Here is a 27,787-nt window from a genome sequence, read left to right as displayed (position 1 = left end):
GACACTCAACACACCTGAACTATCAGGACAAGGCAGTGCTTCTACCTGGGAAACATGTAGTATGGCCCCTTCAAAGTCTCAGAAATCATTCAGAATTTTCCAGTAATTTTCTGGGTCATGGGGAAGGCCTTCCTTCATTTACTAATGTTTAGACTTTGAAACATATTTATTTTTTCAAGCAACTTAACTGCAGAAAAAGAATAAAGAATAAGATATGATGCTGAACACTGAAGAAAAAGTAATGAATCCACATTTAAGTTACCTTATGTAATCGAAGGTATACATGCGCCGAAGAGAGTTTGTCCACATGAAACCTACAAAGAATGAAAATCACTTTTAGCAAGAGGTGTAAGACAACCATTTACTTGGTCATTTGCATTTAAAGCATTCTATTCCAAAAAAGTATTCACTCAGGGACTATCACATGCTATGGGAGTTATGCCACTGTGTGTGGTTAAGAGCCAACATAAGGAAGATAATAAATATTAAATGCCCTGAGAAAGGTGATTCTTCAAGTGATAAAAAGAGCTTTCTATGATCAAAGTCTTTGCAGAAGAAATAAGATTTGGCTGGCCCCTGACTGAAGCACACACAGGACTAAGAGGAAAAACAGAAAAAGAAATTTCAGATGAGAAGAGAAGGGAATGAAAGAAGCTGGTGAGACTCCAATGTTGCCAGCCTGGGAGATCTGCAGGACCACAGACTGGAGCAGTTTGGAGCCGATAGTAGCTTGGAGCATTCTGAGTTTCAAACAAACAATGGCAAAACAGCTAAAAGTGAATGTCAAGTACATATTCAGGAAAATGAGGTCAAGGTCTAAAGTCAGTAAGCTCAGCCTAACAATTCATCTATCCCTACATTCTGACAATGACACCAACGTGTCTTCAGGATGAACACTATCTTTATGGCATTGTCCTAAAAACACTCAGGATACCTCTAACCACAATGTCATAAATCTACCTTTCATAAGGCTCTATAATCCATCAATTTAGTTAAATTCTTTAAAAAAACTGATGTGACATTTTGGGATATTGTATTTTTCAAGTTTACAAGTCAACAACGTTGATTCTCTCTTTACAACACCCAGAGATGCCTCCGCAGTCCTAATATCAAACAATGAACAAGGTAATGCATGATTGACATTTTGTGATTCTGTTAACTTTAGTCCTTACTTTTCCAGACTAAGTGTTCAATAAAACCTAAGGAGATACCATTAAATCCCATTTTATATTTTGCTAGACATTTTCTTAGCATTGAAGTATTTTTTAAGATGTAAAAATGGTCACATACATTCACACTCAGCACAAGGTGAAGACAACTTAGAGATTACGGTTGTTTCCAATGCTCTCTTCAAAGAGGTTAAACATTTTGTTATTTTTAGATAATGCATAATATTAGGCATTTCTGGCAGTCTACACTGACTCTAGGTTTTATTCTCATCATTACTAATAGCAGAAATGGATATTATATCATATTTGATTCACATTTCTCCAAACTGTTCATTTACTCATTTGTATTCCCATGACAGATTTATATTACTACCTAAAGGGTATTCTCCATCAAAATAAATGTTTTGTTTTGATTTGTTTAGAAATCTAGACATCATATACCTACTTGTCTTCTTTCAGAATCTTAGGAAAATCTGTACTACTAACCAAGTTCAACTGAGAAACACCTTCTCCCATTCCAACAGTCAATAGCTTTTAAGTCAGCTCACTATTTACAATTCCTTCCTACATACTCAGAACAGCTAGATTGTTTTCTGATTTTTCTTCAAGGTCTCTGATGTAAAATTTTCTCAAAAGAAATACCCAAATAATTCAATATACAATTAGTAAGTTCATACATAATAGTCAAAGTACCAAAAAATACAAATATATACCAATTTATATCAATATATACCAATTTTAGGTTTTACACAGGAGGTGCACTGCTACAAAGGGTGGGGGAGTAGACAGAACTTTGGGGCTTTGATGAAATGTTGAAAAAAAATGATTTTGAGCAAGTTTTCTTTAAAAATCCTTCTCAAATGCTCACTTGAAGTTTAAATTATGCCCACTAGTTCCTCTTCTTATCTTCCTGTCCCTGATTAATTCCTGTTACCCTTTACCGAATAGACTAGAAAAATTTCACTGAAAGAGCACCAATAACCCAAGGGAAGCACAGATGCAAAGCCCCACAAGCGGGGATGCTAAATTGCTTACAGCGAGGTCCGTGAAAACCCTACTCAATAGGCAGTCTGAAGGCAGAAATGCACATCATTTCTATTTTCCTCATTTAAAAATTAATCTAGTTCCATTCTTAATCCTAGGAAAATTCTTTGCTTAAAGGAACCTCAGGTAATTTTCTGGGATAGATTTAGATAATGACAGCCCAAATATTTCATCAAAGTGAACCAGTTTTAAAATCTACCCTGGAACGTAGAGCAACACAGAATCATTCTTGGCACTCCCTGGAAGATTGCCAGGCTGACAGCACATGAACCAGAATGAGTCCTGAGGTTGGGCCTATTCCAGCTCACATCAGTTCTCAAATCACTTATGAAAATAAAAGTCAATCATGTCTAACCATAGCCACTAATCTCTAGACTATTAAAGAGGGTCAAAACGGGACTCTAGGTATCTATAGATACCAATTTGACACCCGCACACCTTAATGAAATTAAACACTTAAGTCATAATTTATTGGATGTCAGCTGTAAACTAGAATTTTCTCTTCACTTCATTTTAAAAAATGATAAAAATGTTGTGAAATGACTTTTATGTTGTATATGAATGTATAACCTTTTCTATACTGGTATTTTTGTCTCAGATTGATATGCTAAAAATGTACAGCAGGTAAGCTACTTAACAGGCACAGTCATTCTTATCTACCTTGAGAAAGTCTGGAGAAACTTTGAGCTTTAAGGACAACAGGAACTATTCCAGCTGGGAGTGACAGGTGCTCAGAGTAGAGATAACAAGAAACTGGTTGTAGTGCAGAAATATCTGGGGGGAAATCACTTCTAGAACGGTAGAGGCCTAGTCAATTAGGAAGTCAACAAATATTTATCAAACATCTACTGTGTGTCAGGATCTATGCTCTGTACTGGGAACACAGTAGTTAGCGAAGCAGGTAGATCACTGTCCTCATGGAGCTCACAGTCTAGGGTCCGTGGAAGGCAACACTCAACCTAAAAGTTCTCAGCAGTGTGAACCACCCACTTGAGGTAAGGGGCACTAAGCAGAGTCTAACCTGCTGACGTATCTGAGTTCAGATGACAGGGTATTGTGCTGGGATGGATTTTTCTTTTAAGTTTTTAAAATTTCTCATATTTCATGCACCTCCTGGATTCTTGGTGTGAATTTTATAGAAAGTAGAGATAAAGAAGAACATATCCACCAGGGACATGAACTAGCCTCTTCATGAAATCAGAGAGAAGACCCCTTAGGGAGTCCCTACACACAGGCTGGGGATCTGAGCATAGCCACATCTGGGAGAAGCCCGAGTTAGACTATGCAATATTTCTGCTGTTAAATACTCAAAGCTACATACCTTATTAAAATTTCAGCCAGGCATGGTGGTACTGTAATCCCAGAGGCTTGGGAGGCTGAGGGAGAAGGATTATGGTCTCAGCAATTTAGTGAGGCCTTAAGTAACTTAGCAGGACCCTGTCTCAAAATAAAAAGGGCTGGGGGATGTGGCTCAGTACTTAAATGCCCCTGAGTTTAACCCCCAGTACCAAAAAAAAAAAAAAAAAAAAAAAAAAAAATCAACTCTTCTAAAACACAGCTACTACCTAAACACTATCACTCTAGGGAATTAAATGAAAAGTCTAGCTACATTTACAGAAAAAAGATCTGGAAAGAGCTATAGCAATGGTCTGGGGGAAGAAAGAACCAACCAGAAGCCAAAAGAGTGGCACCCTGAGGGACGAAAGAAGCAATGATTTTGAACTGAGCTGGAGCTAGTCACGACCAGGACAGACCAGTTCAATTCAATCTTAACTCTGATTTCCTCATCTGAAAAATGGGTATAATAGCAATATTTATTTCCAGTATTGCTGAGAAATGAATGTATTAACAGAAGTAAACACTTCACAGTATTTAGCATATAATTATGCTTGAAAAATGTCTATTATTATTATCATATCAAAGTAAAGAGGATCTGAGAACTTATCTTTAGGGTCAACATTTGGTAGCAGGTATTATACACTGGGGATACCTCTCTAAACAGGCACAAGCGGGTTCTAAGAGAGATTATGAGGGTCAAAGTGAGTGGTGGAAGTTGAAGATGCAAAAGAAAAGCAACTGAGTAGAAGAATGTTAGGAGACAGAAGGAGAGAGCACCAGGAGCCCGTGTACTCCATTTGTGTACTACTCAGAAAAAGTACTCATGGGATTCTAACAGAGAAAGAGAAAATTCAGCTAAAATGAAGGGGTCCTTTTGTTCATTTTTATTGTTGTGCTTTTTTTTTTTTGGACTAGGTTTGGAGAGCAGCAAAATGAATGATCTTGGAGAGAAGCTAAGAAAGCACATATTATTTAGACAGTTTCCACAAATTATTTTAGAAAGAAGGGGTAGGGGTAAATCAAAACAGGGCTAAACTCATCGGGGAGTTTAGAGGACAAAGGGAGACCCATCTGTTTCCTCCAAAGCTGGACCAGGTAAGACGCAGCTTGCAGTCCACCCACATGGATGCCTCTTCCCTTCACTGCTTCTTGTGAGGGTTTCATCCCTCTACTTGAGGGGTCTGAACGTGTGTGGTGTCCTCAGTAACTTGCTATGGGGTGACCAACAGGCAGTAAAAGGAAGCCTACGTTCTGTAGGCCTTTGCTCTCAGGCCTGAGATCAAACCCCAGGACATTATAGCCAGTTCACATGGTCATATAAATGAAGGAAACCAGCGATCAGCTCCTTGCCATTGAACACCCATAAACAAAAATACAAAGCACAAATTCTAGTGACAGGAGTCGGGTGGCAGGCTGCACCTAAGAAAATAAATGATGATCCATAAAGCAGAATAAAACTGTTACTTACCAAATATCTTCGGGCCAGCCATACTTTATCAGATCTTCATCTACAATAAGATACAAGAGAACACAGAAAAGGTGAGAAAAATCTGACAAATGAAGATATGCCAGAATTGATAAACTAGAAAGGGGAGAAATGCCAATCACCCCCACAACATTTTTTCTCCCTTAATGGAGAAAAGAGTAATTCAGAAAGGCTTTAAAGCTTGAAAATGCAAAAAATAAAAAACAGTTTTTACAATTGGACAATATAAACTGCATAATTTTTAATACTTCTAATCCAAAATTCAAAGATATTTCTATTAGAAGAAAATGAAACTAACACTAGGAAATCAGAGTAGTTGAGAATTTAGACAGTACTCTGGAAAACTAATTCACTATAATAATACCTATAGCTTTCCTAAAACTTCAAAGAACTGATTGCATTTTAATTAAGAAAAAATAACTTAATCATATAAATATAGAAAATCAGTAATAAAACATAAAAAGTGTAAAAATAAAATAAAAATCACCTGAAGTATGCAACATGTGGAAATAAAAGGAAAAAGGTGGAAAGGTGAAAAGTATTTGTTTTAGGTGAGGGTTGGAACAAGGCTTTTGGACTTACAGGGTGGGGAGCTGACATTTTGCTTTTTGCTTTATGATTAGAAGAATAAATATTTATTTATTCGTTTAGTTCAATTTTTTTCTGCAATGCATAAGAACATAGATAAATGAAGAGAACATGAAAATAAAAAGAAACTGAAACACATGATACAAATAAAGGAATGAGAAGCTGACATTTTTATCACTAACATTCTACTACTATTTTGACTTTTAAAATTAAATATTTGGTAGATAAAAAAATAAGATTCAAAGAACTTCTTGGGAAACAACCACTACAGAAAGGTTGTCAGCATATACTTCTAACAGTCATATTGATAGGAATAACTGTGTTTCATACATAAGTATTTAAATGTTAAATAATTTAAAAATTATAAACAAAAATGATTCATATGTGATGATTTAAAAGATATTCAAGAAGGTAGAGGCCACATAACTTGAGTAGGGTGCAAATCCTGAATGAAGGCACTCTAGCTAGAGACTGCTGACACCGTGGGCAGACAACCTGAGTCTGGGCTTTCTAACAACTTAAGTAGAAAGTTGAACAAACAGGCAATAGAAAAAGGCAGAGACAGGAACCCAGTGCTCCTCAGTAGGCAATGTGTGACTCCCTCATGACACCTGCTGGCTGTGAAAGGAACAACCCGGGAGCTGTTCATGGAAATACATCTTTCATTTAAAGTTTCTTTACACTCACTTCAGTTCTTTGGTCTAAAATCCTCAGGAATATTAGAAGTAAGTGTGATGTACTGGGAGAGCTGACAACAGGAGGCTTTGAAAATGCTGCTCCCTCTCTCACAAGGCAGACTGGGAAAGGCTGACACCTCCAAATGACTCAAAGATTCCTCGGGAGAAAATGTTCTATATATGTATGTATGTAATGATGGCAAAATGCCATTCTAAAGGGCTCTAGATATCATCCAGATTTACATCTGTTGACATAAATTCTACATGTAGCTGTATTTCTTCTACTGCAGTCACTTAAAGGATTCCACAATCTAGCCCCCCAACCCCTCCTCTGCAAAGCTTTCTCAGCTCCCAGGGCCCAGAACTACACTTAACACCTCTGATCTCTCTACTTCTACAGCACATGGTACTAGTATGACTTTTTTTGCCCACATTTCTTTGGGGGTAGTTATTATGAATATTTACTGAGCAGTTATATTATGCTTTAAATTCTATCTATTCTTGCTCTTTATTTTTTTAAGGTACTGGTGATGGTACCTGGGGAACTCTACAACTAAGCTACACTGACAGCCCTCTTATTTTTTTATCTTTATGTATTTACTTACTTTGTCCTCACTTTTAAAAATCAATTTTATTTTTTAGAGGAGTTTTAGGTTAACTGCAAATTGATACATACTTTAAAAAAACCTTTATTTTATTTATTTATTTTTTAATGTGATGCTGACGATCAAAACCAGTGCCTTACACATGCTAGGCAAGCACTCTACCGCTGAGCCAAACCCCAGTCCCAACATACACTTTTTGTGTGTGAGATCACCTGAATACTGTGAAAGTTCAGACCAAATCTTCAGACATCTCACTCAGGGTGGCATGTGGCCCCTCAGAGAGAAGCCCCCAGTGAATAGTAAACCAACACAGAAGGGAAAGAGACTGGGTGGGGATGTCCCTAGTAGAGCTGCCTGAGGTCAGTCCACCTGTGTAAACCAGAAGTAGGGCAGGCCTTCACTGTAAGAAATGTGTAAAGCCACGCCCTCCACAGTTGAACAGTGCAAAAACTGCACAACTGTGTAGCTGCTTGGCTGTGTTTCTCAGTAACCCAAGTCTCAGGTTTCTACCTCTGATGTGGTAGAAAGAAGAGCAGATTTGGTCAATAAAATCTGCATTCTTACCTATTATAGTCAACCGTGACGCTTTCCTGTGTTAACTCTTGTTATGGTGTTAATGTAACACAGGGAAGGTAGCACCCCTCCTGTGCTCCATCAGGAGGACGCTAGGAGAACAAGTCAAAGTTACCTAGGCCAAAGTAAGGGTTGCCACCCTTACATTGTTACAATGTTTCACCATTACATCATGCTCAAAGTCAATGTCTTAAATCCATTACAAGGAAAGATTGTTCCAAAATGTGTTATTTTATTTTGGTTTTGGTTTTCTCTTCTTTAAAATGTGACAGTTTTGCTTGCACCAACTCTGACTTAAGGTAAACCTGGTGGGTCTTGTTTATTTTATTACTGTCAAATGCCTCATCATGAAGAATGGACATGTGCCTCTTTATTTATTTATTGTTTTGGGGGGGGGGAATACCAGGAATTGAACTCAGGGGCACTCAACCACTGAGCCACCTTCCCCAGTTCTATTTTGCATTTTATTTAGAGACAGGGTCTCACTGAGTTGCTTAGCACCTCGCTACTGCTAAGGCTGGCTGAACTTGAGATCCTCCTGACCCAGCCTCCTGAGTCACTGGGATTGCAGGCGTGCATCACCACGCCCAGTCATGTTCCTGTCTTATGGCACATGAAGCATCAAGTTCAAACTTGTCAATTTCAAACTACACCTAGAACAGACATTAGTATAGCTTAAAAAGGGGAAAGGAAAAGAAAATAAGCAATTAGTACGTTTAGATTAAAGGCAGGTAACTGTGAAAGCCAGCTCTTGACTACTGAAGCAGAGTCATCCAGCCCAGGAAGGCAGTATCTGCAGCAGGCTGAAGAAGGACCTGCAGAAGATCCAGTGGTACCAACTGCCAGTTCCCTGAGTGCCTAGTGTGGCCATGACTCAGGACCTCACCCAGTCTTCACACAGTGGCCAGCCTTTGCAACTCTGCAAGCTGGCTACCAGACCATAAGCCTCTTCTTACATCTAAGAAATCTGAAGTTCAAGGAGGTTGAGTAATGACAGCTAGTTTGTTAAAGGGCTGAGATTTTAGCCCAGATTGGCCTGACTTCAAAGCTGTCTTTTCCAAAAATATCACAGCACCCCAGGAGGAAAGAAGCTGTCTTTTCAAGCTTAAAGCACACCTCTGCTCTTTCCTCTAGGTGCTTTGCTGTGGTACCATCTCCCTCACCTTGATGTTCCACACACTGAGGACCAGCGCTATAAACTCACTGCTCTCCTGATCATCAAGAAAGCTTAACTCAGCTGAGTGCAGTGACGCACACCTGTAATCCCAGAAGGTCGGATGGCTGAGGCAGGAGAATAGCAAGTTCAAAGCCAGACTCAGCAATTTAGCAAGGCCCTATGCAACTCAGTGAGTTCTTGTCTCTAAAAAAAAATAAAAAAGGCCTGGGGATGTGGCTCACTGGGGATGTGGCTCAGTGGTTAAGAGCCCCTGGGTTCAATTCTTGGTACTCAAAAAAAAAAAAGGAAAGCTCAACTTAGTGTTGGGGGCTTAGCTCAGGGCAGCGGGTACTTGTGTGCTCAGCACGCATGAGGCTCTGGGTTCCACACCCAGCACAACCAAAAAACAAACAAACAAAAACACCAAAACCAAAGCTCAACTTCTCTTTGGTCTCTCCCCTCTCTTGTGAAGACAAAAACGCTATCTCCTAAAGAAAGGTTTTTCTTTCAAACTTAGGTTTAGATTCATTAGTGAGCCAAAAAATGAATTTACTAGGTTGAGACCAGCTTTTTAAAAATGAAATAAAATAAATAAAAAATAGAGGGCTGGACTTGGTCTGCAGATCAGTGGCAGAACACCTGCTAAGCACATGCAAGGAGTTGGGGTCCATCCCCATCACCAACAAAGAAATGAGAAGGAAAGAAAATAGGGGGCACAGCAAATAGTAAAGAGTACAAGTAATTCCTAGTTAAAGGAATGTGTACCTCAACTTAAAATGTACTTCATACTGAGGAAAGTGGTCAACAAAGTTTGAAAAGACTTAACATTTCATGACTGAGAAAGAACATCTTCAATCAACAGATAAGTTTCCATGAATCTTAAAGCTGTTTAAAAAAAAAAAAAAAAAAAAGGCAGAAAATGCTCCCTTCAAACTCCAAATCACAAGTTTTTCATTTGCTCTTAGTACACGTTAACCTGATTCAGATTACTTTAAGCCAAATGACACCATAAGACTGTAAGTTTCTAATCAGCACTACGGTCTAATTAATTTAAATATTATGTTATATAATTAAATTCTAGGAGGAGTTCCTTATAATGAGTGTGATTAGTTCTCAAAAGCTTACTTATCAAAGTAGTTGAAAACTCATACCCTGTGCAACCTAAAGAAAGTTCATCTCATAGTAGCAGAGGTCACCACAGACTGGGTAAAATAGGAGAGGTCGGTCAACAGGTACAAAGTGACAGGAAAAATAAGTCCTGTTGATCTACTGCACAGTAGTTTGAATACAGTTCACCTACTGAAGCAATGCCTACTTCAAAATAACTAGAAAAGGGAATTTTGAATGTTCTCATTTACTGCCAAGAAATGACAAATGTTTGAAGTGCTGGATGTGAGGTGATGGATATGCTATGTATCCCTATTTGAACATTATACAATGTATACGTGTATTAAAACATAACACTGTGCCCCATAAATATGCACATTATCTGTCAATTAAAATTTTTTTAAATTAATTAAAATTAAAAAAGGAAACTTATCCAATAAATGGGGGAGGGACAACACTTACCTGCTGGAAATTTCAAAATCAAATGCTTTTGAAAACTTACTTTCATATTTATCCTTTCCCATGTAAATAGTGTAAGCAGATGAATTAACTACAACAAAACAAAAATTATAAAAAATTAGATAATTTTATCATTAAAAACCTGTTTCATGGGAAAAAGAAGTGACAAATGCCTATATTAGGGGTTGGCAAACCACGGTCCATGAGTCAAATCTAGCCCACCACCCATTTTTGCATAGCCCTCCAGCTAAGAAAGACATTTTTAAAGGACTGATAAAAAGGAAAACAAAGATTAAGTTCTAGAAACTGTATATGGCTCACAGAACCTAAAATATTTATTATCTGACCCCAAAAGAAAAAGGTTATCAAGTATTATTAAATGGTTACTTTCCTACCTTCTAAGGGACATAGTTCAATGGTAATGTCCTGTTCAGTCCCCCATCTTCCTTTGCCTTCCTCAAGAGTTAAAAAAATAAAAACAAACTACACCACAATCCTTTTAAGACAGCTTCCTATACCTGGTCAACTTTTATTTAGCATAATATTATTTAGCAAATATTGGTTATATTTCAAGTGTGCTGCAAATTCTAATGGGTTCCCTATGCAGGAGAACCATGGCTTCTTTAAAACCAGTCACTCCATTTAACTGTATGTTAGAATCACCCAAATATGCCCCAACTATGCCTCAGCCAAATCAAATCCCAGCACCAGGGCAGGATGGTGGGTGATTTTTTTTTTTTTAAAAGACTTCCAAGTGGATCCTAATATGAAGACAGGTCAAAAACCATTATCCTAAATCAAACAGAATATTCTGGGTAAGTTTAGGAATGACATTTTCCTTACTGAAGTAATGTGATTTCATATGAAGTTTCCTATTGAAATTGTAACTGGATGCTGGGTTTCTAAACTTGTTTGACCCCATTGGATCTAAACCTATAAAGTAGTATTTAGTCTACAAAGCTTGAGAGACAGCTGCAGGTTTGGGCTGGATAATTCAGAGAACAGAACACAAACATAAGGGATTGTTTGTACTTTGGGTAATGAGAAGCTTCTTAAATTATCAATTCTAGTTGCCTTTCTTGGGGAGGGAAAACTCTGAGTTCCACTGGTTAGCATTTGTAAAGACTACAGTCCATAGTAGCTGAAAGACAACTTAAAAGAGGACAGTTTGCATTGACTAGTTGTCAGGAATACCGACCTGTCTGATGAAGGATTATATAGTGTAATAGCATATCTTGTAACAAATGCCTGAAGACTAGGAATAAAACTAAACTGTTGCAGGTTCTCTCTACACAGCATGGCATAATTTGATGTGTACACTCTTAATTCCACAATGTCAGTGCTAGGAGTACATTCTACTGAATACTCCACCAGACAATGATGTTCATGTTACAACCTAAGACCATTAGCAGAGACTGCTTAAATAGACAACAGAATGCCCATTAAAATGCCCAGTAAAGAAGAAATGAAGTGGCAGAATAATACTTCTGTGACACTAGATATAAGATTTAATTTACAAAAAATAAAGGAATACATCATGGTGTCCACAAATACATGTTCACAAATATATTTTTATACACATTTTGCTTATATATATGAATATACATCAGTTAATAATAGTTACCTTGGGTAGCTTGCTTATAAAGTATACAGATGGCTTTTGTAATTGGAACAATTACAGACAAAATAAAAGTTGCAACTTAGGCCAAGCTAAGTAAGAAACAACAGAATGACAGAGGAATGTCTTCATGGTTCATCTATTAAATGAGGTGATTAGGAATATGACTGCAACAAATTCATACTACACAGCATTCTACAAAATAATTCTTCAATTCAAAATTCAAGACTATCTGATTAATGGGCCCACAGACTACCTACACTTGGCAGGACCATGGAAATACAGTAAGAAAAATGTTCCATCATTCCATTATAAAAGAACATATAAAGAATAAAAATCACATAGACTCTAACCAAAGACACAACTGTTAGAAAAAATTTTAAAAATCTTTCTATAGAGACCTCCCATTTTTATGCAATTAACCTTTAGTTGGTTGAAATATTTGCTTTATCATACCAATTCATTTCTGACTATTCTGTATGTTCAAGTATTTTTCTATATTGCCAATATGTAAAGTTTCACTACAATTTTCCTGGAAAAGTTACTTTCACATTAACTTGTCAATTTTTAAAGGTCTGCTACACAGTTACAATTTTATTTAAAATTAGGCCAAATATTTTTCCAACAGGAAGCAATTCTGACCTTAAAATGGAAGTTGCTGACAAAATAGGATCCACAAATATGCCAAAGTATGCTGTTCTACTAAGGGAACTTGTGAATGCATGATTCGCACTTAAAGAATTAAGAATATTTTTAAGAAAATAAAGTAGCTAGCATGAAACATATTTACCAACCTTTATTCACTGACTATATTGTTTATTGCACTGTGGGTCTAGAATGGATGTCTACTGTGTTGTGGAGTCTCATGAGTGAAAAAACTAAGAGTATGAACTTATGAAACGTCAAGCAGAAGGATGAAAATGCCTAGCAACCTATAATACTAGCAAGGGGTATATGATTTTTCACACCAGCTTTTTTTTTTTTAAAGGGTTTAAAATAATAATAAGGTTCAAAAGACCAAATCTAGGGAGGCAGAGAAATAACTTATGGTAAGCATACCATGGAAGTCTGAACTGTGAGAAAAGTAACAATGTGACAATATGATGGAATGGGAAGAGCAGAGGTCTGGAAGCTATAACTTACCTAGGCTTCAATTTTTCTCATCTCTTAAAACAAAGTACCACCCTATCAAAACCCACACGAAAAAGGTAGTGCTAATTTAAAGCTCACTTTTTAATTCAGGTGGGAGAGAAGCCTTTATATGTAAGCAACATGGGAAAGCTTCTGGTTGTTCCACTTACTATCAAAGACATTCATGATGGCTGGGGTTGTGGCTCAGTGGTAAGAGTGCTTGCCTAGCATATGTGAAGCACTGGGTTGAATTCTCAACATCACATAGAAATAAATGAACAAAATAAAGGTCCATCAACAACTAAAAAAAAGAAAGACATGCATGAACTCATACTGGAGAATGTAAGTAATGTGGGAAAGTCTTCACTCAATCCAGTCCTTTCACATGCTCAAAAGAATTCACACTGGAGAGGAAGCCTGAACATAGAATGTGGGATGCTTCACTATCACAAGACTTTTCCAGCACTCCTGAGAATGCCAAGGGGAGAGAACTTATGTTAACAGGAAGCATGTGGGAAGCCTCTAATCATATCTATTCAATTCACAGATATAAAGGAACACACTATGGTGAGAAACCTTCAACAGAAGAGAGAGAGATGCAAGTCTTCAGTCGGAACACATGTAAAAATGCACACTATATGGAAAACTCAGAATGTGAACAATACAAGAAAGTTGTCAGTTGTAACAAGTAGTTTCAGTATCTCCTGAAACTTCCTAATGTAAGGAAATCATATTGAATGTAAGTGGTAGGAAGAGCCTGATACAAAGTAATTCGTGTAGAATTCAGAAAATACCCATCTTGAAAGAAGTGTTTTGCAAGTTATAAACATATATACTGTGTTTAGCAGTGGCTCATTCTTGAAGTGCATTGAGAATGCATTTCCTCATTTTCACTCATGAAAAGAACCTTGCAACTGGCTTAATTTAAACAAGAGTGGTATTATTTAAACAAGAGTGTATGACTTTTATAGGTCATCTTTATTTTACTCAAGGCAGGTAATAAAATTGGGATTAACCCAGAAAATAAAAAGCTCACCTTTTAGAAGTAAGCATGGGGGGTAGCAATAGAGTGCTATAAGTAAGTCACAAAATGTCATTAGTTTACTCAACAAACATTTATTGAGAACAATTATGAGTCAGACCTATGCTAAGTCGGGCCCCTGTCTTCAAGGGGCTTACACTCTAGCTCAAACGGATTACATTTAATACAGTTTAACAAACGAGGTGCTAAAGGTACGCCTGGGACGATAAGGGGTCCCAGAAGAATTAAACAATTCTGGTGTGGAAGCTACGTTAGGAAAGGCATCTTGGAAAAGGTTATCTTAATGGAATAAGAGTTAATGGGGGGGTTCGCTCTAGACAAAAGGAACAATATGTGAAGAGAAACTAAATGAAGATAAAATATTTTAGCAAGCACCCTTTCCTGACATGCCCAAAACGAATCAGAAGTACTGTGTCACCTTTCAAGAAGGGGAACGTCACCTCTTGCCCAGCGAGGGGCCGTGTCGACATTCCAAGTCGGACTATGGCTCCGCGTCGCGTCCCAGGACCTTCCTGGAAGGTCAGGTGCAACTCCTCTAATAGTTACTGACCCATGTCTCCTTCCTCAATGTGAGTAACTGCCGGACTGCGGCCAGGACAGAGGCCGCAGGAGCACGGAGGGGCTCGGGGTGCGGAGGGCGTGCGGGTGCCTCCGAACTCTGCCCAATTCCGGGGCGCACGGGAGGTCTCGGACTGAGGGAGGAGAACGATTTCGGGACGCAAAGATGGCCAGGGCACACCCTCTCCGCGCCCTCCAGGCCCTGACCAGGCGACGCCCGGGGACTGCAGGGCAGCCGGAGGGACCGACGCTCAGGGGAACCTAAGGGGCGCGGGAAGAGGCGCCGTCGCCGAGCAGGCGCCACAGAACCAGGTCCAAGCAAGCGGCGACCTCCACAGCCAGCTGCCCGCAGGGACCCGCGAAGGCGCGGCGCCCACTCACCGCTGCTGCTGGTAAAGTAGAACACCATGATCCCGACGCCTGTGCGACCACCCCAGTGCCCTGCAGCAGGACTCAAAGCCCGAAGCTCAGGACACCAGAAGCGCGGCGCCCGCCTGCTCCCCGGAACTCCTGCGCGCACTTCCGGCGGACGTAAGGTCGCGTCACAACGCCGTCCTGTCGGCGCCATCTTTAATCCTGGCGCGGCGTCGCCGTATCAACGGGGTGCCAGTCACCGAAGAGTAGAGGAAGAGAGGAGGGAGCCAGAAAAACTTGTGCTTGGAAAACTCTGTCGTCCTTAAAGTCGTAAAGGAAAAAGGCTATTGACAGAGCTTATTTTCAGAGCTTACATCCGGTGCGCAGGCGTGTCTAGAGGAATAGTTATGGATTTTATCTGCCGCCCTGGACTCCACGAAAGCAGAAACTGCCTTTTTTTCACAGCAAGGGGTCACTATGCTGATCACACAGCTTGGTGCCTAATAGGAGTTCATTGCATTTTAAATGAACCCACATTCCTTCGCCAAACTTTAAATTTCTGAATCCTGGTAGCCCATCTGTGCACTTCCTTACAAAATCCAGATTTAGAAAAGACCTCTTTTTAAGTCAGTTTATTCGGAACTTCCTGGCCCCCATTCCCAAAGTTGGATCGGGTTCCTCATCCTCCACCATCTCCCAGATGATCTCTGATCACCCAGGCCTGTCTAGAGCAAGAATCCTATTAGGGCAGTTTGGCCACAATCCTCCCTACCTCTGATGTGCCCTGTTAGTAATTTTCTGTCCGCTGACCTCCACCCTGCGTATTGGCTATAAACTCTCACTTGCCCATAATGGATACAGCTCATGCTATATTTGGAATTGAGCTCAATCTCTCTGCCACAGAGCATAACCTCTCACAACTGTCCTGAATAAATTCCTCTAGGCTTTGAAAAAGATAATTTAACAACTTAACTTCAAATCTCTTTCTAGCTCGACTACTTGTAAGGTGCATGTTGGGCATGTTAAACTCTGTGCTTCACTTTCATCTTCCAAATAAATGTGATTATAACAGAGTAATTAACTAGGGATATTTTGCTAGGGTTTAAATAAGTTAATAGGGATCAAGAGTTTAGAATGTGGTGATCACTCAAATGAATTGTTATTGATACTCATATTGCCTCCTGAGGTTTGGACTTAGATTATTCTGCATTTAAATCTAAAGTCTGTCATCTGTTACCTATGAGATTGGGCAAATTCCAAACCTCTGAACCTCAGAAGTCCTCTTACTTTAAGTGGGGATAATCATTTATGTAAAGCACCCATAGAATTCAGTTTTGATTTGATTAAATTTATTCTCATATAAGCAAAAATTCTGAAAGGCCATTGTTTTGGGCTAAGCTTCTTCACTAGGCCCCAAAAGACGGTATCAAGCCAAAATGAAGTTACACGTGCTAAATGCCACCGGAACTGAAGCTTTAAGGAAGCAGATCTCAAAACACAGGAGTCTTTCCTGAAAACAGGAGAGCCCTTCTACCTGATTCTGCATAAAGAATGTTCCCTCTACTTTAACCCTTACAAAAAAGAACTTGAGGTAACCTGGTGTTCACCAGTATTTTCCTCTTGTTCTATATCCTTGTTTTTACCTTTCAAAACCCATTATTCTGCTACTACCCAATGATAGTCTTCATTCTATTTTGTAGGATGGAGGCTGCCCAATTCATGAATCATGAATAAAAGTCAGTAAAATTCATAATTAAATTTCTTGTAATTTTGCTTTTTGACAATTCTTCACATTACTTAACTAAGTTTACGAACTAATGACACAAACATTTAAGAATGCCTGGGAAGTAGATATTCATACCTTGATCGGATTTTGTAAATTTAACTTGAATAAAAAAGTGAAATAGGAACCTCGACTTTTACTAATTTTAAAAAAGGTAAAACTAATGCTCAAACTTCAAGTGCGAAAAATATGTGCCTCAAATCTTGGAGCGATTACAAAAGCTACTTCCACTAAGTAACCCCAGGATTTTTTTTTTTAACATCGCGCTCAACGGGTCTAAAACTACAACTCCCACAATGCATCTCGCTGAGGCCCGAAAATGGAACGCCCCGTTGCCTCAAGGGATTGAGGGAGGCGTGGTTTCCCTGAGAGGAGAGCGCTTTGCTTCCCAAGGGCGGGAGAATCCCGGAGACAGCCTCCTTGGCGGGCGGGGCGAGGGCTAGAGAGCGACCAATCATCGAGCCGGTCCTGGCGGCGCTGAGCGGCGACGAATCGGAACGCAGCAGCGGCTGCTGCACGGGCGCGCGTTAATTTGAATGCGCTCCTGGGACCACTGCCGGGCTGAGGAGAGGTCTCCGGGCTTGGGCGCGGGTCCCCGCTGCGAGGGTAGCGGCTGAAGGAGAGCCGGGAGCTCTACGGAACACCGGGGTGAATGTCGAAGAGCCTTCGCTCTGGGCCGGGCGGGTCGGCGGGCTGGAGGCCGGAGGCCCCGGCGTTCTCCGCGCCGGCGGGCGCCGGCCTCCCTCTTGCGACGCCTGCGTTTTCGGTGGCGTTGCGGGGCAGGACGCGGAGAGGGCTTGCTTACCTTTCCGCGCTCGGCCCCGGAGCGGCGCTTCTTGGAGCGCACCGGGCGTGCGTCCGCGGACTCGGTTCTTCTGTCTTCCGGCTCTCGCGTCTCGCAGGTGTAATTGGGGGGGTGGCTCTGCCTGGTGCAGAGGAAGGGGAGGCAGGGAGCCTCACGCAACCCCGAGACCTCCGCTGCAGAGGTCGCACGCAGCACTCGCGGGGTCGGGGCCTGGAAGCCGGGGCGCGTGGCTTGCCCGGGTTCTCGGCCCGCAGACGCGGGAGGACCGCGCTTCGCCCCACCCCGCCCTCGGCTGTGGGGCTTGGCCGCGGGGCGCTTTACCTCCGAGCCTCACCTCCAGTCCTCTAAATTTTAACAGGAATTTGAGACAGGGTCTAAATGAGCGGAGAACCTCGCTCATTTGCCCAGTCTGGCCTCCAACTTGAGATCCTCTTGCTTCAGCCTCCCGAGTCGGTGGGCCAGCTTCACTCAGTTCCTTACCGGGCTCTGATGAAAAATGACGGTCGGTCTCTGCCCTGAGCGAACGCATAGGCTGTTGGGATGGTTAACAGGAAATGGGATAAATGGATTATTAAAGGAGTATACGGTGCAATGGAAGCAGAGAACTAAACAGTGGGAAGGGTGGAAAGAGCACTGTCAGGGAAGGCCTAGGGTGTTTAAATTTTATGAATTAATCAGATGACTTAAGGGAGAAAGTGCCATGAATTAGAGTAAAAACTTTTCTACTTGGTAGGTTCCAGCTTGAAACATGATCTCTATTTCCTACCGTGGTGTAATATTCTCTCTTTAAAATTCATGGTTTAAACCTTTATTAAAGTAATTTGCCTTTTAAAATTCATGATTTAAAAAAAAAAAATCTTTTTGTTGGATTTTTCTAGATCATTGCTTACCTGAAAACTTTTTCAGACTTTTGAAGTTTAATTTTGACAGTGATTGATATGCTCATTTGATGAATTTGTTTACTAGAATTGACTTCATTGCTTTTAGGTTCAATTAAGATGGCAACTTTTACTCCAAGGAAGAGGAAGCGGCATTCTTTGAACTGTGACAGGTGAGTCTCATCCTATGGGTAGAAATTCTTAAAAAAGAAAAATCCACTCTGTATTGTTCTCCTATTCCCCAAAATTTCCATCCTTCTATTAATCTGCCCTTTTTCATTATAATAATATTTTCTATCCTAATTCTGGTTTGGAAATACAGTGAACTTTTAAAACGAATTATTTAGTTCTTTTGGAGGGACTAGGATTGTTTTGTTTTTTTTTTTTTTTTTTTTTGAGGGGGTGGGGTGCTGGGGATTGAACCCAGGGCCTTGTGCTTGCGAGGCAGGCACTCTACCAACTGAGCTATATCCCCAGCCTGAGAGAGTATTGTTTTCCGTGGCTAAAACGTATGATAAATCTTCTATTATTGTTCCCTTCCATTCACTTCTAACTAATGTTTTGCTCAAAGTAGAGGCTCATCTGTAAACTGTGCCAGAAAATCTGTGTACAGTGATTCTTCCCCCCTTGTCTGTGGCTTTGCTTTCCAAGATTTTAGTTACCTACAGTCAAGTGTTGTCTGAAAATATTAAATGGAAAAGGTGAGCACAGTATAGTAAGATGTTTTGAGGGAAGGTCCATATTCACATAAGTTTTATTATAGTATATTGTTATAAAATTGTTCTGTTTTATTGTTAATCTCTTATTGTGCCTAATTTATACAATAAATTTTTTACAGATATGTGTGTATACAAAAAACATGGTATATACAGAATTTAGTACTACCAGCAGTCTCAGGCATCTACTGGGCATCTCCCTGTGTGTAGGGGGCGATACTGTTCTTGGTACTTATTTAAATGCCATATCAGAGATACAAATTATTCCCCACAGAAAATGCAAGGGATTGCTTATTAAGAGAAATAGTTATTTGGGGTGGAGGGGGACTCATAGCAATTTCAGTAAAATATATGGGCTATAATTTGTATATGACCTAAACATAGAAAACAATTTTGAAACACACACATATGTACATATATATCAAGGCTTCTTTAGAAACAAATTTATTTTCATGAACATTTGGGAAGCTACTTCAATAGTGTAATAATTTGAGAATCCTACTGTTAATCTAATAAATACTCTGTATGAGTGGCTTAGAGGGATTTATTTTTTTTTAATATGACCTGTAGGTACAAGTTTATTACTTAGCAGTATTTATGTAAGTTTTGAAGCAAAATAATGAACTTATCAATGAACTTTGTTTCTTTTCATAGCTTATCTTCCTCAAAGAAATTAATTATGGACTTTACTGAACATCTGTTTCCATCACCAAATAAAAAGCACACTTGTCAAAACAGTGATAAAAATGAAGAAAAGCTATGTTTTGCTCAACATGGCCATTTCATTTCAAGTCCACGCAAGACAACTAAAAAAAGTAGATTGCCATCTGCAAATCACAGCTCACCATTTAAATCTGCTGTATCCACTGTATCTTTTTACAATAAAGATAAGTGGTACCTTAATCCACTGGAGAGAAAGCTGATAAGAGAGAGTAGATCCACTTATCTAAAATCTAATGATGAAGATAAATCTTTTCCCAGAATAACAGAAAAAATGCAGGGAAAACCAGTCTGCACCAAGAAGAGAAACAAAAAAACACAGAAGAGTCTAACTGCTAAGTATCAACCAAGTTATAAGCACGTCAAGCCTATATCAAGAAATTCTAAACATTCCAAGCAAAATCGGATATCCTATAAGCCAGTTGTGGAAAAAGAGAATAATTGTTTTTTAGCTGAAAATAACCCAAATGCTCCTCGGGTTCTAAGCCAAAAAATAAAGCCTCAAGTTACACTTCAGGGTGGAGCAGCATTTTTTGTTAGTAGAAAAAAACTTTCTCTTAGAAAATTGCCTCTGGAAAATAAGCCATCGTTGGAACTTACCCCAAAAAATAAACCAGAAGTGGTTAAAGAGTCTGAGATTGAGACTGTATGTGAAAGAAACACTTCTGTGAAAAGTCAAGAGCCAGAGTGCTTGTTACTAGAACAGAAGTTGAATATGGAGCTGAGTGCAAAAAGTAAAGAGAAGGAGGATTTAATGAAGGTAAAGAAAGCTAAATATATCACTTTTAAAAAGAGCTGGCTTTTAAACAAATTGCATTATAAATAACATGACATCATTAAACAAAATTTGATTTTCTTTATGGTTTGGAAGGCCCCCTGCTGCCCCAGTAGTGGAAAGTGAACCCAGAGGCACTTTACCACTAAGCCATATCTCCAGTCCCCCCACCACCACCCTTTTTTTGGGATCAGAGGCACACTTAGTTGCAAGGCCCTAGCCTTGCTAAGTTGCTGAGATTGACCTCAAACTTGTGATCCTCCTGCCTTGGCCTCCTTAGTTGCTGGTTGGAAGACTGCTTTTATGAAGCCAGATAGGGTAAAGAATTTGGAGGCAGGGTAGAAAGGTGAGCCTTCTTTTTCTGCTTCAGGGAGTATTTTTCTAGAGTATAAGCATGTTAGTTTTGTTCATTCGATCTATCTGGTTATTGATGGAGTTGGTTATTCTAGAAATTTTGGAGTACAGAATGTATATTTTTAAAAAGTAACTCGGTGAGACCCTGTCTCTAAATAAAATATTAAAAAAAGGGCTGGGGATGTGGTTCAGTGGTTAAACATCCCTGGGTTCAATCCCTAGTACCAAAAAAAAAAAAACCAGATATCGTTTTTTTTGTTTGTTTTTTTTGCAGTGCTGGGGATTGAACCCAGGGCCTTATGCTTACGAGGCAAGCACTCTACCAACTGAGCTATCTCCCCAGCCCCCAGACATCTTTTTTGTCTGGGAGAATAATACATTTTTGACAAGGATCACAAATTGTAATATGTGTACTCTGACTTTTAGTTATTTGTTTTTGTGTGTGTGTTGGGCTGTGCATATGTTAGGAAAGGGCTCTACCGCTGAGGGCCCTATACTGTGACCTTTAAAAAGATTATATATATTTAATGAATGAAGAGGAAATTTTCTAAAAATAGACTGAATATCGAGGACTTAAAATCACTTTATGTAGTGCAATTCATAATGAACTAATTTGTTTTAGGAACATTTGTTGGGATCCATTCACTAAATAGGAAACAACTAAGAATTATAGATTTCTTGTTCATTATTTTCAGGATTCATCAGTTGAAGTAGTTTCTTCCAAAGAATATAAAGTTGATGAAAATAAGCATTTTTCTTCAGAAGATTCTCTAGGTGAGAATAAGACAAGTAAGTAAGAGAAAATTTTTCAGATGAGTTTAGCTATTTATAATAATGCTTCATTATATGTGTCATTATGAAATTTATATAAAATATTTTCTGGATTTTTTTTTTTTTCCTAATGTGCCTTTTATTAGTATCTTTGGGTTTTTTGGGGGTTTTTTTTGTTTGTTTTTCTTTGTTTTTGTTTTTTTTAAATCTCTGGCATTATTTTCTGTGGTCAAGTAGTGCAGTATGTTTCAAAAAGCAGGAGACAGGAGATATTAAGTTAAAACTATAGATAAAAAAATTGAATACTTAAATGACTGTGGTCAAATTATGTGAGCTTTATAGGGTGCGGAGTTCTCATACTAAAGTCATACCTTGTCTTCTACCCAAAATAGTAGAAATGAGTAAAACGATGTGTATTATTTGTAACTTGGAATAAACCTCATTGTAAGCAGAACTCTCTAAACCATAGAAATGACACTAAAATTGAACATCACAAATCCTTGGCTTTTGTCTAGGTCTAGTGCTTGTTCACCATTAGATCTGGGAGAGAATCTCTAAAGTAAGGTGTTAATCTTGATTTTTAAATTCCTCTTAGTTCTGAAATTTAGTGTCATTGCTGAACTAAACTATTTACTAAACTATGAGTATATAAAGAAATTAATTTGTGTTTTACCAAACAAAGTTTTGGTAATTTCATTTCATTGGTTATATCTGTAGATTTGAAAGTAAATTAAAATACATGTTGGCTATAAGAAGAAAATAAAAATAAAGTATAATCTGTAACAATATCCCTTAGAGGATTTAATGATATATAGAATAGTTATTCATTATGATACTTCTGAGACATAAAGTTAAAAACTAGTATTTGTTGAGTGCTGAATTTGTACTAGACAATAAGTAGTAGAAATTCAGTGTTTCCCATTAACTGTGCTCCTAGCATTAATAAAACCTATAACAGAAAAATAATGGCTTCTATTTATAATAGTTATTCATTCTTTTAAAATAAATTACTTGCAGTATATTGTCTAAGTCAATTTAAAGAAAAATTTTTAGTGAATAAAAATCATACAGATAGAAAAGGATATGGAAAAAGTCATAAAAATATTATACAAATGCCTAAAATTTATTACTAACTAGAGTGTATTATTGTATTCTCTTAAAATCCTAGGATACAGATTCTGTTATGCTCATTCTATAGATGAAGAAATGACTTGGGTGAAGTAACTTACCAGAACAGATTAGACTCAGCTACCTGGGCTTTATTTATGGAGGATGAGTGAGCACTGAGTATTTTTCAGTGCAAAGTTAGAGTTTGTTTTTTACCAACATAGCAGGGGTGCATGATAGCCACATTACATCACTGGTGCTGTTAGTCTTCATCACTAGGTTCGGGTCCTGTTTGCCAGATTTCTCCACTGTAACATTACTATTTTTCTTTTCCATATTCTAGTCTTTGGAAGTTAGTCACTAAGTCTAACCTCCCGTTTCAGGAGGCAGTGAGGATTAAGCTCCACTTCCTGGAGGGAGAAAATAGAAATATTATTTGAAATTCTACTGTAAGAAGAATTGTCTTTTCTCAGTTTGTATATCCAATCATTTAAATAAACTAATGGATATATATCATTATAGATTCATGAATATTTTACATTTTTGATTTAAATCCACTACATTATTTTGGGGCTCAAATTATTCATCTTTGGCCTTTGGCATCTTTTCTTAGGTTGGTTCTCTTTGGCATGTCTTATATTTTTGTCTTTTAAGCACTTCCTTATTTCCTGACATTAAAAGATGCCGTAGGGTATTCTTGTATTTTCCCTACCGACTGCTGCATTAGAATCAAGTTCTCCACAAAACCTGGTTACTTTGATTGGAGAAGGTATTTAGAAACCAAGATCTGAGGGCTAGGGATGTAGCACAGTGGTAGAAAACAAGATCTGGACTCTGGGTGTGCTCATTGCTACTAAATGTACTAGAATATGTACATACCTACAATGCTTTTTGTTTGTTTATTTTTCATTGTTTTCCATATTTTTCTTTTAATTTTCTTATTTAAATTTTTAAAAATTTTTACAGACTGCATTTTGATTCATTATACACAAGTGGGGTACAACTTTTCATTTCTATGGTTATACACAGTAGATTCACAACATTCATGTCATCATACATACACATAGGGTAATACTGTCTGCCTCATTCTACTATCTTCCCCCACCTGCTCCTGCCCCATTTTCCTCTACACCATCCAAAGTTCCTTCATTCTTCTCCCCACTCCCCCTTGTTATTTATTGTCATCCACTTATCAGAAAACCTTTGGCCTTTAGATTTTGGGACTTGGTCTGTTTCACTTAGCATGATATTTTCCAACTTCATCCATTTACCAGTAAATGCCTTAATTTTATTCTTTTTGGCTGAGTAGTATTCCTTTGTGTATATATACCACGGTTTTCCTTATCCATTCATCAATTGAAGGGCATCTCAGTTGGTTCCACAGTCTATTGTGAATTGAGCTGCTGTGAACATGGATGTGGCTGCATCACTCTAGTATGCTGATTTTAAGTTCTTTGGACATACCCATGATTCTATCAGTATGTCTCCATCTGTACACATTAGCATAAGTTCATATTGCTGTCCCCAACCTCTAATCCAGTGCCACGGGGTTTCATCTCCCCTTTTATATTTTATAAAATAGAGATCTGTGATCTATTTTGAGTTAATTTTCACATAAGGTCTATGTGTAATTTTTTGCACATGGATGTCCAGTTCTAGCACTATTTGTTGAAGACTCTCCTTTTTTTGGGGGAGGGGAGTACCACGGATTGAACTCAGGGGTGTTTAACCACTGAGCCACATCCCCAACCCTTTTTTATATTTTACTTTAGAGACAGGGTCTCGCTGAGTTGCTTAGGGCCTCACTAAGTTGCTGAGGCTGACTTTTGAACTCAGTTCTCCTGCCTCAGAAGATGCTGGGATTATAAGTGTGTACCAATGTACCCGGCTTCCTTTCTCTTTTAAATTACCCTTGCCTCCTTGTCAAAACTCAGTTGACTCTATCTGTGGATATATTTCTGGGCTATTTTGTCCCATCCATTTGTCTTCTTTTGCCAGTATATACTATCTTGATTGTAGTTAAGTTTTGAGGTCAAGTAATATGAATATTTTGGTCTTATTAACCTTTAAAATCTTACAATTTAAAGCTTTGATTTTATTTGGTAATACAAATTATTGCCTTTTCTTTTTCTTGCCAGTTTCTCCAGAGTCCATCGTTTATCCCATCTTCAGTGTATCTTCAATCAATACAAAAAGGTAGGAATTGTTCTTATTTTGATCCAAGTTTTATTAGTTGTATTTTAGTTATATAGGACTTTTTTTCTTATGCTACTTAATTTGGAGAGTACTTTTTTTTCACTGTTTTGGGAATAGGAGAATAATATTAAGAACAGAAAATGAAATCAGCTCCTTAGAAATGTCATAAGATTTTAGAGTTGAGAGAGAGAAAAGGTGTTCATAGATTTGAGTAATAATAATTGTTACCATTATTATATAATATGTGACCCATAACAAGTTGTTTATATCTGTTGTCTTAATATCCACAACAAACTAGTAGGTAAATACTAGTTTGTTGTAGGTTATTAATTCCTTTTTTCGGTCATGGGGCTACTGGGATTGAACTCAGGAGCGCTCGACCCCTGAACCACATCCCCAGCTCTACTTTGTATTTGATTTAGAGACAGGTTCTCACTGAGTTGCTTAGCACCTTGCTTTTCTGAGGCTGGCTTTGAACTCACAATCCTTCTTCCTCAGCCTCCCTAGCCACTGGGATTACAGGCGTGTGCCACTGCCCGGCTTTAATTGCATTTTTTAGCTGAGGAAACTTAGTACTTAGCCACAGTGCACTGCTATTAGGTGCTAGATAGGACTAGAAAACACCTGAATCAAAATTCCACTAGACTATATTGCCTTCCCTAGGTGATAATATATTAATAGTAGTTAAATTTTTAATGTGCATTTATAGCCTCATAATATAGAAACCATTATTATCCCATTTCATAGACGACTGGCCAGAGCTTAATGCTGAAGTTTTCACTTCAGATCTGTTCAGATCTAAACACTGCAGTGAGGAAAGGCATGGACAGGTAGAGGGCATGACAGGTGAAGGACTCTGAATAAAGACATTTCCTGTCTCTGGACATCTCTTCCTAAGCTGCTTTGATTCTTCTCTCCCCATTCGATGATGAATACCTAGATGTTCAGCAAGGAACTTCCTGGCTAAGTCTTCCTACCCTTAGAGCACCTTACCTTAAATTGCCTCCGATTTGTGTAGGTAAGCAACTTTTCCCCATCAAAGGCCATGTTCATAGTTCTTCTCACCTTTTCCTTTTCTCACCTGTGTTGTCTTCTTTCATGATCCATTGAGAATGGAAGGCTTATCATAATCAGCTGATAAAAGTATAAACTCATTTAATCTAGCAGGAGGAGTTACTAGGGCACTATTGGTTGAATCATGTGAAATTACTCTTTTTGTAGGCTCCAGAATGTCAGATATAAGCAATTACTTGTGGTTTAATCTATTACTTCAGGTAGACTATAGATTCTCCAGGTACACAGTCTCACATTTTATCTTTTTATTTTGTTTGATTTGTTTATTTAACAAACAATTAGGAAGTATCTACTATGTGGCATTGAACTTATTCTGGGTTTTGGAGATGTAAAGATAAATATGGTCCTGCTATCAAGGAAACTATAGTTGGAAGAAGACAAGCATTGAAACAAATAAATATAATAAGGACTTTAAGTACACACAATAAGTATAATACAATTGCTAAAACAGAAACAGAGAGATCTCGATCAGCACGGAGGGCCAGGGAGAATTGAGCTACATTGCAAAGGTTGCGTAAGGCGCAAGGGCCGCTGTCCTAGTTGACCTAGCAAATGTTTTTCATACTGTAGGTAGCAACCCATTTAATAGTTTGTCACACCCACTTAAGAGTGGCATATCCAGCATTTTTTTACTGGACTACTGAATCATATAACGCGTGTTTTTAGTGAAACCCTTTTAGCTGTGTGTCTGTACTAATTGTGAAGTAAAATTAGTTTGTTGTCATAGGTTTGTCACAGTCAGTTTGAAAGCCACCTTTTCAAATGATAACAAGACAGCTTGACTTAAATAAACATTAAATAGTTTTTTTCCACTTTCTTATTTTTCAAATTTTCTTGTTTGAACTTTTTTGCTTTGGGCATATTTTTTTTCCCCTTGCCAATTTGCTTTTCCTTCTACTCTTTGACAATTTCTACACGTTTTGGTCCCTGAAAACCAGAATCATTTCATTAAACTCAAACTCAATACCTGTAGACCTAGACAGGTTGGGCAGGAGTAGGGAGCAATTAGAAAGTGCATGCCTCACTTGAAAACCCAAGTGCTGTTTGACTCCAACTAGTAGATTTTTTTTTCTTCTCTTTTAGTTCTGGGAATTGAACATAGGAATGCTTTACCACTGAGATATATCCCCAACCCTTTTTAATGTATTGAATAATTGTACTGAGGGCCTCAATAAATTGCTGAGGTTGACTTTGAAATTGCCATTTCCTGCCTCAGCTTCCTAAGTCCCTGGGATTTTGGGCATGCACCACCACACCCAGCCTAGTAGATTCTTTAGAGGAATAGAGAACTAGTGATCTTTTATTGTCTCTTAAACATTGGAATACACATTTTAAGTGAACTCTCTAGATTTAAAAATATTGGTAGCTAATCCAAAGCTTTGAGTACCACATGAGACAACCAAAATGTATCTAGTTTGTAGAATTTGGTTTGAGGGCTTCCAGTTTACAACCTCATGAACCAAATCCCAACATTCTTCCCTAATGCTTAAAGATAGCTTCAACTACATCTACCTAAAAATAAAGTTTCTTTTTCTTAAAAGTTTCAGAGTACTGGGATGCTGCTCTTAGCATGAGGAAGAGTGCCCAAGTAAAAAGTTGTTGGATTCTAATACACTGGTGATTGTGGTTGCCTGTTGGTCTGTGAAATTCAGTTTTAGGGTCCACTTATTTGCTGTGGAAGCCCAGGGATTTCTTTATTCTTA

General features: G+C 38.5%; 2 protein-coding genes across 3 annotated transcripts in view; one reads left to right on the top strand and one right to left on the bottom strand.

Annotated features, from left to right (window-relative positions):
• The window catches only part of Ccdc25 (coiled-coil domain containing 25), a 38,840-nt gene extending 23,780 nt beyond the window's left edge, over nucleotides 1-15,060 (bottom strand). The window contains exons 1-4 of the mRNA XM_047551262.1: nucleotides 14,933-15,060; nucleotides 10,246-10,293; nucleotides 5,020-5,059; nucleotides 263-314 (exon numbers count right to left, since the gene is read on the bottom strand). Coding sequence (XP_047407218.1) covers nucleotides 263-314; nucleotides 5,020-5,059; nucleotides 10,246-10,293; nucleotides 14,933-14,960 — 168 coding nt within the window. The 5' untranslated portion in view covers nucleotides 14,961-15,060. The remainder of the gene's footprint in view (nucleotides 1-262; nucleotides 315-5,019; nucleotides 5,060-10,245; nucleotides 10,294-14,932) is intronic.
• A 2,157-nt stretch (nucleotides 15,061-17,217) lies between these two features.
• The window catches only part of Esco2 (establishment of sister chromatid cohesion N-acetyltransferase 2), a 33,374-nt gene continuing 22,804 nt past the window's right edge, over nucleotides 17,218-27,787 (top strand). The window contains exons 1-5 of one of the 2 annotated variants that reach the window (XM_047550310.1): nucleotides 17,218-17,336; nucleotides 18,481-18,544; nucleotides 19,742-20,567; nucleotides 21,632-21,710; nucleotides 24,953-25,010. In XM_047550310.1, coding sequence (XP_047406266.1) covers nucleotides 18,492-18,544; nucleotides 19,742-20,567; nucleotides 21,632-21,710; nucleotides 24,953-25,010 — 1,016 coding nt within the window. In that variant the 5' untranslated portion in view covers nucleotides 17,218-17,336; nucleotides 18,481-18,491. Of the gene's footprint in view, nucleotides 17,337-18,480; nucleotides 18,545-19,741; nucleotides 20,568-21,631; nucleotides 21,726-24,952; nucleotides 25,011-27,787 lie in introns of both variants that reach the window. The other variant, XM_047550309.1, reaches the window with a different exon arrangement.

This window comes from Sciurus carolinensis, chromosome 4 (genome assembly GCF_902686445.1).
Source record: "Sciurus carolinensis chromosome 4, mSciCar1.2, whole genome shotgun sequence".
Taxonomy (NCBI): Eukaryota; Metazoa; Chordata; class Mammalia; order Rodentia; family Sciuridae; genus Sciurus; species Sciurus carolinensis.
The sequence above is the reverse complement of the archived record's forward strand: the minus strand, read 5'-3'. Positions and strand labels throughout refer to the sequence as shown.